Raw genomic sequence first — 22,551 nt, 5'->3', positions numbered from 1 at the left:
GGTGTTTATTTTCAGACAGTGAAGTGTTCCTGCATGGCTCTGTGATAGCATTGGTGTTTATTTTCAGACAGTGAAGTGTTTCCCCATGGCTCGGTGATAGCGTTGGTGTTTATTTTCAGACAGTGAAGTTTTCCCACATGGCTCTGTGATAGCATTGGTGTTTATTTTCAGACAGTGAAGTGTTCCCCATGGCTCTGTGATAGCATTGGTGTTTATTTTCAGACAGTGAAGTGTTTCCCCATGGCTCGGTGATAGATTGGTGTTTATTGGTGTTTATTTTCAGACTGTGAAGTGTTTCAGACCTGCATGGCTCTGTGATAGCATTGGTGTTTATTTTCAGACAGTGAAGTGTTTCCCCCATGGCTCTGTGATAGCATTGGTGTTTATTTTCAGACAGTGAGTGTTTCACATGGCTCTGTGATAGCGTTGGTGTTTATTTTCAGACAGTGAACATGGCTCTGTGATAGCATTGGTGTTTATTTTCAGACAGTGAAGTGTTTCCCACATGGCTCTGTGATAGCATTGGTGTTTATTTTCAGACAGTGAAGTGTTTCCCCATGGCTCTGTGATAGCATTTGGTTTATTTTCAGACAGTGAAGTGTTTCCCCATGGCTCTGTGATAGCATTGGTGTGTTTTTATTTTCAGACAGTGAAGTGTTTCAGACCCATGGCTCTGTGATAGCGTTGGTGTTTATTTTCAGACAGTGAAGTGTTTCCCCCATGGCTCTGTGATAGCGTTGGTGTTTATTTTCAGACTGTGAAGTGTTCCCCCATGGCCCTGATAGCATTGGTGTTCATTTTCAGACAGTGAAGTGTTTCCCCATGGCTCTGTGATAGCATTGGTGTTTATTTTCAGACAGTGAAGTGTTCCTGCATGGCTCTGTGATAGCATTGGTGTTTATTTTCAGACAGTGAAGTGTTTCCCCATGGCTCTGTGATAGCATTGGTGTTTATTTTCAGACAGTGAAGTGTTCCTGCATGGCTCTGTGATAGCATTGGTGTTTATTGTGACAGTAGCATTGTGTGCATTGGTGTTTATTTTCAGACAGTGAAGTGTTTCCCCATGGCTCTGTGATAGCATTGGTGTTTATTTTCAGACAGTGAAGCTTATTACATGGCTCTGTGATAGCATTGGTGTTTATTTTCAGTGTGAAGTGTTCCCCATGGCTCTGTGATAGCATTGGTGTTTATTTTCAGACAGTGAAGTGTTTCCCCATGGCTCTGTGATAGCATTGGTGTTTATTTTCAGACAGTGAAGTTTCCCCATGGCTCTGTGATAGCGTTGGTGGCTCTCAGACAGTGAAGTGTTCCCCCATGGCTCTGTGATAGCATTGGTGTTTATTTTCAGACAGTGAAGTGTTTCCAGACATGGCTCTGTGATAGATAGCATTGGTGTTTATTTTCAGACAGTGAATGGCTCTACATGGCTCTGTGATAGCATTGGTGTTTATTTTCAGACAGTGAAGTGTTCCCACATGGCTCTGTGATAGCATTGGTGTTTATTTTCAGACAGTGAAGTGTTCCCCCATGGCTCTGTGATAGCATTGGTGTTTATTTTCAGACAGTGAAGTGTTTCCCCATGGCTCTGTGATAGCATTGGTGTTTATTTTCAGACAGTGAAGTGTTCCCACATGGCTCTGTGATAGCATTGGTGTTTATTTTCAGACAGTGAAGTGTTTCCCCATGGCTCTGTGATAGCATTGGTGTTTATTTTCAGACAGTGAAGTGTTTCCCCATGGCTCTGTGATAGCATTGGTGTTTATTTTCAGACAGTGAAGTGTTTCCCCATGGCTCTGTGATAGCATTGGTGTTTATTTTCAGACAGTGAAGTGTTCCTGCATGGCTCTGTGATAGCATTGGTGTTTATTTTCAGACAGTGAAGTGTTTCCCCATGGCTCTGTGATAGCATTGGTGTTTATTTTCAGACAGTGAAGTGTTTCCCCATGGCTCTGTGATAGCATTGGTGTTTATTTTCAGACAGTGAAGTGTTTCCCCATGGCTCTGTGATAGCATTGGTGTTTATTTTCAGACAGTGAAGTGTTTCCCCATGGCTCTGTGATAGCATTGGTGTTTATTTTCAGACAGTGAAGTGTTTCCCCATGGCTCTGTGATAGCATTGGTGTTTATTTTCAGACAGTGAAGTGTTTCCCCATGGCTCTGTGATAGCGTTGGTGTTTATTTTCAGACAGTGAAGTGTTTCCCCATGGCTCTGTGATAGCATTGGTGTTTATTTTCAGACAGTGAAGTGTTTCCCCATGGCTCTGTGATAGCATTGGTGTTTATTTTCAGACAGTGAAGTGTTTCCCCATGGCTCTGTGATAGCATTGGTGTTTATTTTCAGACAGTGAAGTGTTTCCCCATGGCTCTGTGATAGCATTGGTGTTTATTTTCAGACAGTGAAGTGTTTCCCCATGGCTCTGTGATAGCATTGGTGTTTATTTTCAGACAGTGAAGTGTTTCCCCATGGCTCTGTGATAGCATTGGTGTTTATTTTCAGACAGTGAAGTGTTTCCCCATGGCTCTGTGATAGCATTGGTGTTTATTTTCAGACAGTGAAGTGTTCCCCCATGGCTCTGTGATAGCATTGGTGTTTATTTTCAGACAGTGAAGTGTTCCTGCATGGCTCTGTGATAGCATTGGTGTTTATTTTCAGACAGTGAAGTGTTTCCCCCATGGCTCTGTGATAGCATTGGTGTTTATTTTCAGACAGTGAAGTGTTTCCCCATGGCTCTGTGATAGCATTGGTGTTTATTTTCAGACAGTGAAGTGTTTCCCCATGGCTCTGTGATAGCATTGGTGTTTATTTTCAGACAGTGAAGTGTTCCTGCATGGCTCTGTGATAGCATTGGTGTTTATTTTCAGACAGTGAAGTGTTTCCCCATGGCTCTGTGATAGCATTGGTGTTTATTTTCAGACAGTGAAGTGTTTCCCCATGGCTCTGTGATAGCATTGGTGTTTATTTTCAGACAGTGAAGTGTTCCTGCATGGCTCTGTGAATCGGAGTTAGTACTGAATCCAATCCATAGATCTGCTGAAGCATGCATGGTCAGCACATCTCCCAGTAGCCATTAACAACAAACCATCATTTTCTTTTCTGGACCCTACACTATCTCTCAGTAGCCATTAACAACTAACCATCATTTTCTGTTCTGGACCCTACATTATCTCCCAGTAGCCATTAACAACTAACCATCACTTTCTGTTCTGGACCCTAGTAACCATTAGCCAGTCTAACCATTATCATCTGTTCTGGACCCTACACTATCTCCCAGTAACCATTAGCCAGTCTAATCATTGTCATCTGTTCTGGACTCAACACTATCTCCCAGTAACCATTAACCAATCTAACCATTGTCATCTGTTCTGGACCCTACACTATCCCCCAGTAACCATTAAACAATCTAACCATTGTCATCTGTTCTGGACCCTACACTATCTCCCAGTAACCATTAACCAATCTAATCATTGTCATCTGTTCTGGACCCTACACATCTCCCAGTAACCATTAACCAATCTAACCATTATCATATGTTCAAATCAAGTTCCCTCAGTAGACATGGGTTTCCCCATCCTAACCAGTAGCCTATCTGCCAGAAAATAATTTGAGGGTAAATAATAAAAACAAAACAGTTCATAAATGTCCCTACTAAGTAGTTATGGAGATAAATTCTTTTGAAAATGAACAGTACTTTTTGTGTACTTCGACAAATTATAAACAGCCGTTCTCTTATAATAATTTTTTTTTTAATTATACAAAAAATGTATCCATTAATTTTCAAGATTTTAGGGTACATCATTTTACCCTCAGTACCCTCTGGTAGAAACCCTGACCAGTGCCCAAAACTGGCACATCAAAGGTCATGGTATGTTATGTCCCATCTATGGAATATATAAAATATCACTTGCTATATTTCAGTTTGAGTAGTCTATAGATGCATTCTTTGGACAAAGGTTCAAAATAACCATATATTAGACCCCAAGCAGTCATACATGTAGTTTAAAATTTGCTGCAATGTCCTTTTCACTACTTTTAATGTCACCTATCTCTTATCTCGTTACACAATTGGTTCTTATTTAAGAGAATAAATACCTCTGCATGGTTTTATCGTCAAATTGCTCCAAACTCCATTCATAAAATTACCAATATTCATCATTGTGCTATGTTGTCCATTGTTTGTCACAGTGGCTGGTACAAATGCCACAAGCTTTAGCTATAGCTGATCAGTATTGATCCTCTTAACAAGTGCTTACCATGGAAGATCAAAGGTCACATCTGCCATATACCTTCCTCTTTTAGCTTACTAGTGTGTTGTCTTTCTAGTGTCTAACGTGACTCTCACTACATGTCTAATCATTTGTTTAGTGTGAATGGTTATATGAGCACTGTATTTTTATGTACAACAACATTAGAGATTAATCAGTATGGTCAGTGTATTAACCATTATGGCCAATGTGGAAGAAATGTAACCTGTGAGATCAATTCCAAATGCTTCTTGAGATTGCAGGATTAAATAAAATGTTATCCAAATAAGTAATCCAGTAGTAAATGAAAATGAAATTGTGCGCGCAAATGAAATATCTGTTAAACAAAATTACCGCAGATGAACTTAGCAACACATTATCTTAACAACCATTTTCATAATTTTCATAAGCCTACAATGAGACTGACATCAAAACACAATAATTTTTAACTGAATGATAACGGGGGGGGGGGGGGGGGGGGGGGGGGGGGGTGGTTAAATTTTTTCAAGAGGAGCTGTTTCTTAAAAAAATAATTGTTCATAAGTTTTCTTCATTAACAGTTCAAAGTCACTTATCAATAGCCTGAAGGTTTTTTCTAGATTAGTACATACATTGTACATACATGCACAATGTTTTTCCCACTTTTTTTCACCTGTTCTTCAAACAATATTCAATTATACAGTGACCCTGATATCGAAGGAAGGAAGAAAATGTTTTATTTAACGACGCACTCAACACATTTTATTTACAGTTATATGGCATCAGCCATCTAGTTCAGGACCACACAGATATTGCGAGAGGGAACCCACTGTCGCCAATTCGTGGGCTACTCTTTTCTATTAGCAGAAAGGCAGTGTTCGAGATTAACGGTATCCCGATATCCCAGGGATACCAGAATTTAATTTTGGATACCAGACTTCAAGAACCCAGTATCCCACCGGGATACCATATAATACTAAATTCTCAGGTGGGATACCAGATTTTGAAATGTTAGTATCCAACTGGGATACTGCCCAAAAAAATTAATCTCAAACACTGAAAGGGATCTTTTATATACACCATCCAACAGTCAGGATAGTACATACCACAGCCTTTGCTACACCAGTTGTGGAAGACTGGCTGGAACGGGAACCCTGGTGTTGAATGTCACGTAAAAATCATTTCACATTTGGGTAGAATTAATTTTCCTTTAAACTGGTGACAAAATAATGATTACCTGATTCTTATTGTTTTCAGCCCAAGTATACCATTAGACAAGACACAGGAAATGAATGTGTTTATCAGGTATGCATTTGTCTGATCCTATATGTATGCGGATGAACACAACTTAAAACAAACCCTGAGTGAGTGCTCCGCAAGGCTCAATGGGTAGGTGTAAACCACTTGCACCGACCAGTGATCCATAACTGGTTCAACAAAGGCCATGGTTTGTGCTATCTTGCCTGTGGGAAATGCAAATAAAAGATTCCTTGCTGCCTGTCATAAAAGAGTAGCCTATGTGGCGACAGCGGGTTTTCTCTAAAAAAAACAGTGTCAGAATGACCATACATGTATGTTTGACGTCCAATAGCCAATGATAAGATAAAAAAAAAAAAAAGTGCTCTTGTGGCGTCGTTAAATAAAACAAACTTTACTTTTACAACTTAAAACAAGTGTAGCCTATTCAAATAGGATCAACCTAATGTGCACCTACTAGTAGGAAGAATTATTTGCATTGAAATCACATTGGGGGTTTTCATTGGTGGGTGGAGTAGCTTTAAGTAAGTAGAAAAGTTTGCTAAATTATTTATTAAACTTCGAAGATTGCAAAACCCCATTTATTTAGTACCAAAATATCAACCATCACATGAAATTATTTTGTCAAATTAAAATAAACTGTACCTATTGTTTTTAAAATCCACAACTGGCGGTGTCTGCATATGAGTTAGCCCTGGATTTAGTTAAAAGAATCTTATTAGAGCTGCTAGAAATGTGAAGAAATGGAAAACAATTTCACTTTTCACATTCATATTTGTGAAACTTTCTCCAGACAGAAGGTATTTAAGACAGGATTTATCAGTGTAGAGCTGGGCGTTATATAGTATATATAGTTCAGTATCGGTATTAGGTCAATACTGATTTACCATACAGAGCAACTTTTAAAATACCAAGATTTAAATATAAAAAATGTTTCTCGCCATTTAGTAAAGAACTAACAAAGGCAAAATAGGTTGGGTATAAATCAGACGAGAGCCTTGTGTATGGAATTTAATTTTATTTAGATAAAATTAGCAGGTGAACCTTAACTAAGGCATGCATTTGAAGCAGAATATACCAAAAATACCACTCAATATCGGTATTGGTAATGTGTCAATACTGAATACCGTACTGATACCGAGGTAAATCACCCCAAAAATACCAATATTGTTACTGAACCTCAAATTTCAATACCGCCCAGATCTAGTTCAGTGCCATTTTTTTTTTATATATGTTGGTTACAATCTCAAGTCCAAATCACACACAGATGTACAAATGTTTCTAACCTAGAGATGACACTTTTGTATCAGATCAAAACAGTTGATGATGGCTGGCTACAGTGTTTTTATATATAGAGAGGATTCGCCACAAGTATTTTTTAATATGGAAAATATCAATGGAGTCTATGTTAATCTGTATTTGTCACGGCTCTGCCGAGACTAATACCGACGACGAGGTTGGTATTTTACATATTAAAAAACACGAGTAGCGAATTCTATTTATCTTATAACACTTCTAAAATAAAATTTTAATTCAATTTTTTGTAAATCACATTACTGAAGTCACCGCCATCATTAATATGATGTCATCACGATTTGCACAAATTAGTTTGATGTCATGCATATTAATTAACTCTTTGAAAACATTGCGCTCAGGTATACAAGTCTTGTTGGCTTGTAAGCAAATGACCCATCCACAGCAACAAATTACCTAGAGACCTTGCAAATTTGCATACCATTATTAACTGGGTTAAGGAAGGAAATGTTTTATTTAACAACACACTCAACACATTTTATTTACGGTTATATGGCGTCTGACATATGGTTACGGACCGCACAGATATTGAAAGAGTAAACCCACTGTCGCCACTTCGTGGGCTATTCTTTTCAATTAGCAGCAAGGTATCTTGCATATGCACCATCCCACAGACAGGATAATACATACCATGGTCCTTTGTTACACCAGTTGTGGAAGACTGGCTAGAACGAGAAATAGCCCAGTGTGTCTACCGACGGGGATCGATCCTAGACTGACCGTGCACCAATTGAATGCTTTACCACTGGGCAATGTCCCGCCCCTAACTGGGTTAATGCACTAAATTATCACATGGGATTTATGACATGGATATCATAGGTACGTTATAGAATAAATGGGATTATACACAAGATATATATAGTTCTACTATTCTGATTTTGTTTGTATATAACGTTAGCAAAAAATATGAAAGCCTGGCTTTGTTTGTTTTCTAAGTCATTAGTACATTCATGATGATGATCCATATTGACTACTGCTATCATTAGTCTTAGGAAACCCATATTTGTTATATACAGATAATACTTACCGAGTATATTGTGATAGCATAGATAAAAGTATGAAATCTGAGGCTTGCCAAGGATTTTTATACTTTTATCAACTAGTGCTGATAAATATATATATCACATTCACCACTTTATATTTGTCACACCTCTACTAATTTGCAGCCTTTGAAGACTTGTAACAAGAATGCACACCATAACATGTTATTGCTGTTCAAAAGATCTTTTTTTAACTAGTGCATCTTGAGCAGGACATTGGCTACAGTTGAGGGAATACAAAAAGGCTTCACCAGATGGTTTATGTATGACTGTATGGATAATCTTTGTTTCTGAAATCAATAGACAAAACAAAGAGCCACTGCTCAACAGGAGAATTTTTACAGCCTTCGACCCAACAATGCCGTTTTCATTCATACAAGGTATTGATCTTGATGTTTAATGCATCAGCTTCCAGAACTTTCCAACTGGAGACACAACATGAGAGAGCTTACAAAAACACAATGACTCCAATTACATCATGATTTGTTATGACCTCTCACTCTAATATTACAGTAAACACTTCTTTAACAATTTGTTTATGTTCTGAATTTTCCAACAAATATGTTATTCTTGAGCAATTTGTTTATGTTCTGAATTCTCTGACAAATATGTTATTCTTGAGAATAAAAGTACACATGTATATCTAAATACTAAGTGATTTAACAACTTTCTGCAAAACAAACAATTTCAAGTATAGATATGTACAAGAAGATTTGTGAAATTATGTTCTTGGTTAACTATCAAACTACATAAATTACTCAAATTTACTTGTGGTTCAGTTACTTATATATAATTATCACATGCATGTTACTTAGGTCTGAAAGGAATATTTGTTTAATGACACCATAGCGCATTTTAAACTTTGTCTAATGGTGTGTAACATACATGTTGTCAAAACATGGTTATTTTGTACAGTACAAAACGGCCCTAACAATAATTGGTCAAAATGGCCCTAAAAAGTCAAAATGGCCAAAATGTTAAAGTCAAAACAGCCAAAGTAAAAAAAGTCAAAACGGCCAAAGTGAAAAAGTCATAACAGCTCTTAAAAAAAGAGTCACGATGGCCCTAGATATATAGAGAATACTACATGAGCAGCCGTTAGATACCATTTATCTCACAACGAGTTGTTTTAAAACGTATATAATGAGCAAAAGCTGCATGTAAGAAATGACATTCTTACAGCCCTGATGGTGAGAACATCATTTGTTATTTTTGATAACACATAATTGTTAACACATATCCAATTCCAAAATGTTTTTCCATGTCCACATCCATTAAGTTCAGCAGAGTATGACAAATATTTTGAAAAGTCACTAGCCACAGGGCTAGTGGGTTTGTGAAAACCACTAGCCCACCAAAATAAAGCACTAGCCCAAATTCCTCCACAATTATAACTGGATTTTTATATAATTTTTGTAACATTACACATTTACGAGTATAACAGTAAAATAAAACAAACACTTAAATCATGTTGTAACTTTCAGTTTTTTGTCTTGTCGTACGTTTGGTCTTTTGTCAAATGTGATCCATCGTCATTGTCCCGTTTTCGCTTTTGCCCTCCCCACGGGGAAAAATAATTGAACAAACTCATGGTTGGTATCTAAACCCACTATCAAACTAATTAAATTTAAATGTGGGTACGACAGTGTGACACATGGTAATAGATGGTTCAGTGTATTTGGTAGTTGGTTATATATTTAGGGCCTACTATTTATGTCGCCAGGAATGGTGATGCCAATTGCTCAAATACAGGGCATTATCCCATGTCAGACCGATATCAAAAGACTATAACGGCGACATCTAATCCGTTGTTAATTGATGAACAAAAAAGATATTATCTTGTATCGACAGCTGTGACATATTATCCAAACCGCTACACGTAATAGGCCAAGCCGAGTCATTGCATATGCGGTTACCATTAAAGTAAATTGTTTTCCTGATTGCCGATAACCACATGTCAGCAAAGTGTTAAATTAGAAAACAATAGATAAATAAAACAAACACTGAAATTCAAAGCATGGCTGGGGTTTACTTGATTGAGATTAACCTATCGTCGCGATTTGTAATTTCCAAGTTCTTAGCCTAAAACATATGTGCGAGATTAACTACCATGTGACGTGTCCAACCAATCAAAACACGCATGTCATTAGACTTATTTCCTGTGCCAGAAACTTGAAAGGGAAAAGTAAACAATGCATGCTTAACTGTGACGATGTAGAGATAGCATGTTACTGCAGTTTGCAGACCTAGTTCAAGTGGATTATTATTATATACTGATTGCGTTGTTGATATTATTCAATGACAAACGTCACAATCAAATTTATTAAACGAAATTTCAGCCGAGAAAAAAAGAAGAAAAGAAAAACCCCATAATCGAGCGATAACGAGAGGAGGGGGGAAACCACTAGCCCAAACTTAAAAACCACTAGCCACGGGCGTCGGGCTAGCGGATTTGTTGAACTCTGAGTTCAGGCATGTCCACTCTGGGTCCAGTCTCTGGTATGACCAGTGACCTGACCCAGGGTAGAGTTAAAGTTATGAGATAAAAGTTTTATTATTTACTACAAATGGGGGGGGTAGAGGGTGAATTTTAAGTCATTCACTGCTATAGGCAAAATGTTTTTATAATGAGCGGTTGCGTGTGTATGTTTTTATTATTATTATTATTTATGTGGTAACTTAGTGTACCATAATAAAATGTTATTGTGATAGTTTAATTTATAAAACATTTTGTAATAAATTGTTACCAGTGATACCATTGTTTTAATACATATTTTTGGACTGCCTGTGATATATTGCTTATATCTGTTAACATTATTAGTAATGGGAATTAATTTAGTGTTATGGTACCTATACATTCAGATTTGATGGGCTGATAACTATTTCCTTTGGCCATTTTGTCTATTTCCTTTGGCCATTTTGTCTAACATGTTCAGGACCATTTTATCCTGGGGCTGTTTTGTTCACATACCATCAAGACAAGCTCTAGTTAATTTTAGACGGTATTTCCCTGTTTAACCATCACAGATGTTAGCTTCTCTCTGTTATAACCTTATCCAAATGTGTGTTACAGGTTTGTAGATTAACTAAACTTAGTATCCATTTTCACTGGCACCTTTAAGAATAAAAATAGCAGGTGAAAATTTAATTATAGGCGGTCATTATTCATGGTGTAGAAAAAGACCCAATGGTGAATATTTAGTGTTTACATACGTTTTTGTGTGGGTCGAGTGAAAAGGGTACTGGTTAGGGTAATCAGTAGAACATTTCAATACCTTGTTATGTGCTCAGAGATGCATTTTCAGTCATGATTAAGTTCCATCACAGTTTTTAATAATTTTAATCTTAATAATTATGTGTTGATTATTATTTTTGATTCGTTATACCAACAAGAGGCTCATGGGTGTAAACGATCATGTGGGTAAATTGCTGACCCCACCTACCACACTTATGAAAAGCACCATATCCATTTTTCTGGGTGAAAGGGGAGTGGGTGGGTCAGAATGACCAAATTCATGATTTGGTTTCTTCATGGGTCAAGGAAGCTTCCCACAAAAATTTAGTTGGAAATGTTCTAGTAGTTGTAAAAAAATTACAGTATAAATTTTAATTTTTTTAAATACAACTCTTATAGTACTTAAACTTCATTCCTCCTCAGGTACAAACAGGCAGGACTGTAGATTGCATCAAAACTGAGGCAGTAAAGGGTGTGCCCAAATTAAGTACAAACCAGGGTTTCTGCCAGAAAGAAATTTTTGGGTATGGTTACAATTACAAATGTGTGTGCTGTATATGCATCCGCTGTCCCCCAGAAAGAAAATGGGTTAGGTTTAGGGTTAGGGTTAAGAAAATCATACATTAATGATAAGAGTCATTAATTTTGTCAAAAAGTTAATTAAAACAAAAAAATCAGCAAAAACCTTTGAGTATGGTGCCATACCCAGTTTACCCTCTGGCAGAAACCCTGCAAACATTCTAACCTCAAAACATTTCACCTCAAAATCAATGGAATGCTAAGCTGTATTTAGCGTACCGGTAAAATAACTTGAAATGCATTTCTGAAATATACAACTCTTTACTATGTAGCTAAATATTATTAACATCACTTCACTAAAAGGACCTTAGTGTGCTCAGAACTGACAAAATCCTGTTGTGCCCAAATTAGTGAGATGTAAAGCCGTGACAGGGAACACAACACAGTGTTCTCGCTGGGTAAAAATTGAAAGGGAGTGCTGTGTGACCTCCATCCACTTCCCCCCCCCCTCCCCCCCCCCAAACAAAAAAGACTTTGTGGAAAAACCTACCGCTTATTTTGTAACTAGGTATCTGGTACACAAAAGGTGGCACATTGTATTTATAAGCAGACTCATCTTTTACATTGAGATATTGTCTGACATTCACCAGCATTCGTTTTAGTGAACCATTCAAATTTTTAATATTATCATTTCAATAAAGATTTCAATACATGTATTATCTGAAAAATAATACAGATTTGTTTTAAGTGATCCCCTAATGTGGGATAACAATTTGTTTTTCTTTTTATTTCGATCTTCTTCAAATGAATTGATCACATTCATATCACTAGCCGATAAAAGTAGTTTCATTTTTGTAAAGGTGGTGTATATATTATTTTGGCACCCAAGAGAAATTATTTTAATGATGAAACACTACCACTTTCGTCGTTTGTGTAAGCAGTGATATCCCTAACAAAATAACAAGTTTCTAATATTTTATTAGGAATTACTAAATAAACAAATGATAGTAAATAAAAATTATCAGTTATGACGAATTAAATCTGCATTAATGAGGTAAAAATATTAGAAGAAAGTCAGTGAACACAAAAGACAGAATGACCGTTCTGATCATGTGATAAATTTGGCGCCATATAAGGGTTTTTTCAGTCAGAGATTGCTGAAACATTAAAAGTAAAATGTTTTCATCAATTGCTCAAATAACATAACTTTTATTGTGTATATTAAACATGCAAATGGATACTGATATGGGACACAACAGAGGCTGCTAAAAATACTGTCAAATTACTTAACGGTAACTGTTCAGTGTTCGAGATTAACAGTATTCCGATATCCTGGGGATACCAGAATTTAATTTTAGATACCAGACTTCAAGAACCCAGTATCACACCAGGATACCATAAAAATTTTTTTTTTTTTTTTAATCCTGTGTTGTTGTTTCTTTCACTGAAACAATAAAAGTCATCATTTACTGGTGAAGTTAAGTAACAGTATTTTCGAGCTCATACCCAGTCTAATGCTATATCGTAACTATCTCCCTCAACTCATACCCAGTCTAATGCTACACTGGAGCAATAGTGGCCTAGTAATAGACTGGGAACCTCTAAGTCGCTATTGTTTTTGTTAGATGTTTCCTCCCTTCAAATTTTATTTGAGATATTGATTCCACATTTGCAGAAAATTGATACAGGTAGGTTTATCATTAGTAATGTCAGAAACACTTATAGATTACTGCTAAATATTAATTCATGTCAGTATTACACAAAATTAGATGCAGTAAATCATTTTGCCGATTCCGTTTGATTGCGAATTTCATGAATTCCGTGATTTCGATTGCAGTGTAACAATAAACTGGGAACGAGAACAGTGTCATCCAAGTTTGTTACCACTGATTGACACCTAATAGCCTGTGATTTCATGCTAGAGTATTGTTAAGTATATTCAATTCAATTCAGGTTTTTGATTGTAGGTGCAAGCACTAGCTCTAATTCTCAGTTAAAATTCATACTTGACTGATAAAAAGCACATTATTATTTAAATATATGTAGATTATTTTTAATAAAATTATAGAGACAAGATATGTCAAGGTCATTCCATATTATTAACTCATAAAAAGCACCAATGAAGTTATTCAAAAATTAATAAATCATTTTAATTCAATCCATATATATGGATGGAAATTACACTTATAAAACAAAAAGTCTCCACTTTGCAGGCTTTTTAAAAGTACTACTGTGAACTTTCCATAAAAAAAAATAATAATAATAAAGAGAGGAAGAATGTTCGTGTAGCACAAAAATCTGGAATTCCATACAACACTAACAGTACTCTCATTCATGACATTAAAAAAAAATGCACCAGAAATCCCAGGTAAAAGAATGCTGAAAAGTAATTTAGTTTCTGTTTTTTAACTGACACAGTTTTTGGTAACAGTGTGCTGAGTAGCTGATATACTTCTCTGCCTCCTGAAGTTAACTTAAGACTTATTGGAGGCAGGCAGGGAAAAAAAATCAATTTTTATTGATTAACTGTTATACCTGCTACGAGAGGCGAGGTAGATTGTCTGTAGGCGTGCTGAGAGCAAGATCTCCACTGCAACGTGAACACTGGTTCAACATGCCATGTCATGTGCTTCTACTCACCTACTTAACAAATAGTAAAGCTTGTATGAGATGCCAACTTGTGTAACAAATATTAACCTATATATGTACCAAACATTTACTAAATATGACTATTTAATATTAAAGTAACATTCCCCAAAAAAACTAAATTGATGTTACATGTAACATAAAAGCACTAAAAAGCTGTCTATTAAATTGCAGTATACGATACTTTTCAAAATTAATTTTTAAAAACAAGTAATTGAACTTTATTACATATATTTACAGGGCTAGTTCTGCCACTCTCCAAATTCGCCAATCGCGAATTTTAAACACAATTGGCGAATTTTATATTAATTTGGTGAAAGAATTTCATATGATTGTGTATATGCGTGTGTGCGTGTAAAGGGGTCATCTTATGCAGTGTAAGATGCACTGATCTACTACACACTGTATAACTGTAAGACAGTTGTTTCAGTAACAAAAACCTCTAAATATTTTGTGAATGATTGAATGTCTAGTTCTGCACAACTTATTTTTTTGTTTACACATTAAGTTTACATCATGTACATGGTCATGACAAGCTATACAAAAATTAATACATTTGTTTTTGCATACCCTATATAAGCATATATGTACGCAAATAAAATATACCACGAAAATCATGAACATGCTGATAGCAAATTTAATTATGAGCCAACTTATTTTCAATTTGGCTTTGAATAATGTCAAACATTGTACACATTTTAGTAGAGATTACAGAACAGTGTATTACATTAAGACGGGCACATATCTGCAATTCTGTCATACGATAAATGTTGGGTGTTGGTGCCGATAAATCGGTAGCCGCCAGACCAGTTTTCATTTCCGGCGAGACTATAGTCACATCTCTATAATATTTTCCTGCAAACCTCCTTTACCACCAAAAGCCAAATTTTGCTGTTTTCGGTCCAATAATAAACAATTGCTTTGGATTCGATCACATGTTTGTCATGTAATCCTTATGGGTTTGCAAAGTCGAATATTGTGGAATATATTCTTTGTAAAACTGTAGATACCAATAAAGATTATTTGGTTTGGTACTGTATGTGATATATATTTTTCGAACTTCTGCATGTTATCGATCGATAACTTGTCTTTTCAGAACACTGACGTCACATTGACATCTTGATCAGGGTTCGAAACTCGCCAAAAAATTTGGTGGCCCAACAAAATAATACATGTTGGCGAATTATGGTAAGCGAACCACAAGCAAGATTTTAATGTGGCTCATAAGTTATAGCCCTAAAGAAGATAATATTATTTGGGCGACTAACGTCATTATTTTTCATTTAACTCACTCAAACAGGACACTGGTCGCCATTTCGAGCCCTGATGATGACACAAAATTCAGTGTATACAAAAAATCTTTGTTTAGTAAATATTGGTCGTTTTTATTTTATAATTGGGGAAAATAGTTGCAAAAATGTAAAATAAAAGCTTCATCACAAATTATGTTACATGAAACATTTTAGTATACAGTAAGCCACAAATGGCTTTTGTGAAGCTCAATTCTCAGAGGCCTGCTGCAGTAGGAGTGGAAGTATCAGTAATATTAATACTATTAAACACTGAAATGGCAGCAGTCTGACCTATATTTAACTAAGCCATGTGTTTGATGTTCAATTCCCACTCCAGTCAAGTCTTCAACTAATGTGTTCACTCTAACTTCTAAATGTAGTTGTCATACAGTTTGCATCTTCGTGAAAGGAAGAACTTTTATATCTTGTTGACTGATATGTGTTCTCACTGTTCCATATAATTGGGGCAGGCTGCTCTGCTATTGTGTTTTGTCGCCTCCTTTCATGTTCTACTGCCACCCTTTCACATTCTTGGATCTTTTTTTTGGGGGGGGGGGGGTTGGGGGGTCACGCAGCCACCTCCATTTAAGTTTAATCCAGCTAGAACACTGTACATTATGTATAAATTGGTCTCATGGCAACATTCAAAATTGAAAATAAAAATGTACTGGGTATGTTCCTATAAATTGATTTTTTTTTTTTTTTTTTATTTAATTAAAGCAGAATTACAGGGTTTAAGCTGAACAACAAAAATTATTAACAGTTTGGAAAATTGCATTAGGCATTCTTTCGCCAAATTAGAATTTCAATTAGCTAAACAAAATTAGGATATTTAAAATGAAATCTAATTAGGACATCTCTGCTGACTGACACATTTATCCCGGGGATAATGAAAATCGACATTGTCTGAATTGTAAAAATAAAACAGATATGACGAAACCTTCCGAGGTGGTCTGAAGAATTATAAACATACATACGTGTGTATGCAATGTAAGTGAACAGACAAACTAGCAAACCAGTCAAACTTGTAATACATGACATGTACATGTATGTTAGAGCTGTAACAATATGGGACGTCTCGATACGATACGTATTCCGATGTGTTGCAATATGATACCTATGGCAGTACTTAACTTTTCATATATATGTATTATATATATTTCATTATATATATAATTATTTAACTAGATTTTCAATGGATGGTCTAATATTGTACTGTAAAAAATTGTTTTAGCTCAGCATGGGGCTTTCATCAAAATCCCTTGACATCCCCCCCACCCCACCCCTTATTTGGTGATCACAAGGTTTTAAAAAAATTAATTAATGCTTAACATAATTAGGTTATAGACATACTGTACTGATATAAATCACATGGCTCTCAGTGGGGCAGGTTCCTCCGAATCCCCCCAGCCCATGCTCCTAATCTGGTGATTACTTGGAAATTAGGCTAATTGTTTATATGCTGAACATGGCTAGGTTATAGACAGTGAAATCCCTCCTACATTCATATAGAATACTAAACGAGCTGGCCTGCTCTACCATCATTATGAAATGAGTGAACAGTTTTGGTATCTGACGAGCGAAACACCGAAAGCGATTCAGATGCCAACACTGTTCACGAATTTCATAAAAATGGTATGACAGGCAAGCTAGTTTAGTATTTTATTTATTACAAACCAAAGTCTGCAAACAAGCCACAACACAGAAGTAAGCAGATAGTAAGTAACAAGACGTCAGCAATGTACAGTTTAGATTTTGGTGAGAAGCTTGCATTAATTGTCAATTAATGAGGTGTTAAAATTCATAATAATGATTGAATCGTTGATTGGACCAGCAAAAATTGAGCAGAGTGAATTGGATTGACTAAATGTGACACTGACATTTTGTACATAGGGCCATAAAAAAAGAAAGAATAGCAGGTCAATAATAGATGCTTGCCACAACATTGTTTTGGTTTCGTACACAATAGGCCCAAATATAATGGCCTATCTTGTCGTATATTTCGTAATGGTACACTTTTAAATTACACTATTTACAAACATGGTTAGATATGTTAATAATCACTGAATAAAACATTTTCAACAGCAATTTTGCACTTAATGTTTTCTAGCATTCTGAAAAAAGGGGGTTGGACGCATCTTCATAAATCAAGGCTAATATTCGTTCCTCGTATTCAGCCTTGATACATGTCGTCAAGAAATCGTGCCACAAAATGCTTAAATTTCATTGGATGCAATGAGATCTGATTGCAACGAATCGCAACGCTCCTTATAGATTCCCTTGTTATTGTAAACAAAGATGGCAGCATCAGCATCCGGCAGTTAATTTTTGATATTGCTTTCAAGATTGTCACATGTTACCGATGCTGTGATTGGTCAGCGATGTCATCGTGTAAGGGACATAATCGGTGTTACAAATTTTCTTCCAATAGAGGGCGCTAGTAGTGGATATCAGTAATCTTGATTACATGTATCAAGGCTGAATACGAGGAATGAATATTAGCCTTGATTTATGAAGATGGGTGGGACATAGCCCAGTGGTGAAGCGTTTACTTGATGCGCTGTCTGTCTAGGATCAATCCACATCGGTGGACCATTTCTCGTTCCAGCCAGTGCTCCACAACTGGTGTAACAAAGGCCGTAGTATGTACTAGCCTGTCTGTGGGATGGTGCATATAAAAGATCCTTGCTGCTAATTGAAAAGAGTAGTCCATGAAGTGGCAACGGCGGTTTTCCTCTTTCAATATCTGTGTGGTACTTAACCATATGTCGGACACCATATAACCATAAATAAAATGTGTTGAGTGCATCGTTAAAAAAAACATTTCCTTCCTTCTTCTGAAAAAAGGATATGTCATGCACCCAGTTTATTGTATTGCAGTGAAATGCAAAGTGACATAATTCGAATACCAACGTCATTCAAATTTAAAAAACTACCATGCCAGTCAGCGCATGCCAATATTAAACTAGTTAAATTGTTATGACTGACATGAGTAATATCTTATACTGGTGTGTAATAAATACTGGTATTAAATCACATGGCTCTAGTCTATGAATTAACAAACCTGAGTTCAAGTCATTATCAATCTACCACCTTAAATTATTAAAATATGACATTTGTAGTAGGCCTACAGTAGATATATGTAGGTCAGTTAATGTTGGGTAGGTTTTGCATTCAACAATACTTCTCATAAGACTTCTGTATCTGTATGTCAACACAAATCAGAGAAAGGTGTTCACTGCTAGCTAAGTTGAAAGGGGGGGGGGGGGGGGGGGAGGGGAGAGATTCAGTCTAGCTGGCCTCAGCTACGCAAAATAATAGCTTTAAAAATAGTATTCATGTAATTTATTTTGGTCACTGGTAGGGGAAAAAATTGATCTATTATGTGTAATTTGTAAAAAGACACCTTTAAAACAAATACTTAAAATTTTAAGAAAATGTGGTAGGCAGGCCTCTATTTATTTATTAAAAAAATAGGCCCATGTATGTATATGATACAATATTAGTAGTTAATGTGCCAAGTGGACGATCGATCGGAAACCACCAACTTGACCGAAATAGAAGCGTTTTCCTTTGGGAAAAACTGCTGTTTATCTGTCAGATTCTGACAGTTCCAGTAGCTTACCTGTCTGGCCTTTGCCAAGAGTTTTTTCCAGGCGATACGGTCCGACGTACAGTTCCTCCTTGTGAGAATGGGACATGATCACTGTACAATCCACCAAAAGCCAGCTACAAATCACAAATCCATGCTGTTGTCAGTTCGCATATATTTCTCTCCCAGTTTCCTCGCAGCTGCATCTAGATCAATATGCGCTCTGCCATGACCCGAAAATGCGAAATCGGCGTAGAGATGTCGCTATTTTCAGGAATGTAATCGGCCAACCCTGGCCTCCAGCGATCTTAGATGCGATGTTGTCGATGACTATTTTTCAACTATATTTGTTATTTTGGCCATTTGTTGAGAAATTTCGAACCAGGAAACAAAGAACATGATAATACATCCATCCACTGCCAGTGCGAACCAACACCAAATGTTCCCGGCACATGAATCATCCAAGAAGCAGGTGACTTCCAGAGACACCTGGTGGCAGTTCTTAGCACAGCGAGAGGGGAGTTGATTATGGTTTATAATAGGCTGTTTAATCAATTGTTGATAAAAACAATAAAATGATTGATGATTGACATTATATATTAATAAGAAATGTTCAATCATTGTAAATAAATATTTATTTTTTTAAATATCGTCTTAGCATTATTGATGTTTTGCGGGTATGTAGCAAATGCAAAATTTCCAAATTGAAATTCGGAACCGTGCGTGCTTGTGTGTGTGTGTGTGGGGGGGGGGGGGGATGTTGTTGCGTTTTTTGGGGGTCTATTATTAATTTTGTTTTATTTCTGTTTTTTTAAAAACCAACCTTAAAAGTCTACAAAATTAAAAATTTAACTCATTTTAAAGGGTTTTTTTTACATTTATTTTAGACCCATTTTATAGTTTATTTTTCTAAAAAAACACATCTTTCTTGGTAGTGGCTTACGCTGATATTTTTTCAAAGGCTCTAAGTATTTTATTTACAACTTATGTAAGTTGTTTGTTTGGGTGGTTGTTGTTTTGGTTTTGGGGTATGTTTGTTTGTTTGTTTTTGTGGGGGGGGGGGGGGGTTGTAAAACAGGAAGATATGTTGCTCAGTGTTAAGATTATTTAAAGTTTTTCTCATTTTGGTAAAGCAGAACGATATGTAGGCCTAGCTGAGGAGCATGAGTTTTGAGGGTCTATACATCTACAAGAAGGAAATGTTTTATTTAACGACGCACTCATTTATTTACGGTTATATGGCGTCGGACATAGGCCCCTATGATTAAGGACCACACAGATATTGAGGGAGGCAACCCGCTGTCGCCACTTCATGAGCTACTCTTTTCGATTGGCAGCAAGGGATCTTTTATATGCACCATCCCATAGACAGGATAGCACATACCACGGTCTTTGATGTACCAGTTGTGGTGCACTGGCTAGAGTGAGAAATAGCCCGATAGGTTACATCTACAAAGTCTAGGAAGACATTTTGTAAGAAACCAGAAATTTCTATGAAAAACTTTATTCTGCGCCACTTGGGCAAAGTAATAATGATATAACTGAAAACATATCTAATTTAAAATTTAATAAACTAACTGATGAAGAAGCTAATAGATTAGAAGGCGAATTGACTTATATTCAGAAATACTGTCATATCTTAAAACCATGAAAAATTATAAAAGTCCAGGCTCAGATGGTTTCTCAACTGAATTTTTCAAAATGTTTTTGATTGATTTAGGACATTTTATAACCAGGGCCATCAACTATAGCTATTCTATTAAAGAAATGTCAAATGTACAAAAATTAGACCTGTATAATTACATGTATTCCGAAAGTAAATAAACCAAAGGAATTTCTTAAAAACTGGAGACCTATAACTCTACTAAATTGCATTTATAAAATGGCTTCAGGGTGCATCGCTAACAGAATAAAGCAAACTTTGGACAAAATAATAGATAATGACCAAACTGGTTTTGTAAAAGGAAGATATATTGGAGAAAATATAAGACTAATATATGATATTATACAATGTACCGAACTGAATAATATTCCTGGATTACTACTTCTTATAGACTTTGAAAAAGCATTTGATTCATTATCATGGTCATTTATAGACAAAGCACTTGATATTTTCAATTTTAAATCATCAATAAAAGATTGGATCAAAACATTTTATAATAATTCTATGTCAAGAGTAATACAAAATGGATTTCTATCTCAACCTATCATTGTACAACAGGGATGCAGACAAGGCGACCCACTATCACCATACATTTTTATTATATGTGCTGAAATACTTGCAATTATTATTAGAAATAACCCAACTATTAAAGGCAGAAAATATAGATGGTGAAGAATATTTAATATCGCAATATGCTGACGACACATGTTTTATTCTAGATGGATCTACCGAGTCCCTTCGCAGTACACTAATGGAATTAGACTATTATGAACAGATTTCAGGCCTAAAAATAAATTATTCAAAATCAAAAGCTATATGGATTGGGAGCAAAACGTTTTCTAAAGATGTTTACCGCCATACAAGATGGAAATTGGACTGGGGCGCAACACAATTCAATTTTCTTGGTATTAATTTTTCAGTAGATTTGGAAAATATTAATGCAGTTAATTATGAATCTAAAATAAAAGAAATGCAAAACTCCATGAAACTATGGTCTATTAGAAAACAGTTTTAGGAAAAATAGTTGTTCTTAAAACTTTAATAATACCTAAAATAACACATCTTTTAATATCATTACCTAATCCTAGAGAAACGATCTTAAAAAACTTAAATACGTTATTTTTTAAATTTATATGGCAGAATAAGCCTGAAAAATTAAAATGTGATTTAATAACTCAAGACTATAAAGCTGGAGGTCTTAAAATGATAAACTTAAACAATTTTATGACTGCCTTAAAATGCTCATGGCTACGAAGATTATTTATACGTAATTCACAATGGGTAAACCTATTTAATTCGGTTACTGGTATAACAACAAAGGAGATATTAAAATGGAGACTATTATTTAATTTTTTTTTTTTTTAATATTGCAAATAGATTTTGGAGAGATACCCTACTTAGCTGGCTAAAAACAGAGCAGGAACTTAATCTTCAAACCGTAGATGATATTTTATGTATTAATATTTGGCTGAATGATAGTACATATATACACAATGTAGTATAGATGATTTGAAAGATAACAAACTTAAAATGGTTAATAACCCAATTCTTCCATTTAAACTTAATCTTTTATTAAAAAGACAAAGAGGATGTAAGGATATGTACAACTCTAAATCCATAACTCCAAAATCGCAAGCTAAATACACCAATCAAGGTTTTATCTTTTCATCAAGTGAATGGGCAGAATATTATTTACTTCCTTTTCAGAGCACTCAGGATTCAACATTAATATGGTTTCAATATAGACTAGTTCACTGAATGTTAGCTATGAA

At 35.7% G+C, this 22,551-nt stretch overlaps 1 protein-coding gene across 1 annotated transcript in view; it reads right to left on the bottom strand.

Annotated features, from left to right (window-relative positions):
- The window catches only part of LOC121380478 (serine/threonine-protein kinase BRSK2-like), a 129,605-nt gene extending 110,047 nt beyond the window's left edge, over positions 1–19,558 (bottom strand). The window contains exon 1 of the mRNA XM_041509297.1: positions 19,150–19,558. Within this exon, the coding sequence (XP_041365231.1) occupies positions 19,150–19,225 (76 nt within the window). The 5' untranslated portion in view covers positions 19,226–19,558. The remainder of the gene's footprint in view (positions 1–19,149) is intronic.
- Positions 19,559–22,551: the final 2,993 nt, after the last annotated feature.

Source organism: Gigantopelta aegis, chromosome 9 (assembly GCF_016097555.1).
Source record: "Gigantopelta aegis isolate Gae_Host chromosome 9, Gae_host_genome, whole genome shotgun sequence".
NCBI classification, from domain to species: Eukaryota; Metazoa; Mollusca; class Gastropoda; order Neomphalida; family Peltospiridae; genus Gigantopelta; species Gigantopelta aegis.
This window is presented reverse-complemented; position numbering and strand designations above follow the sequence as displayed.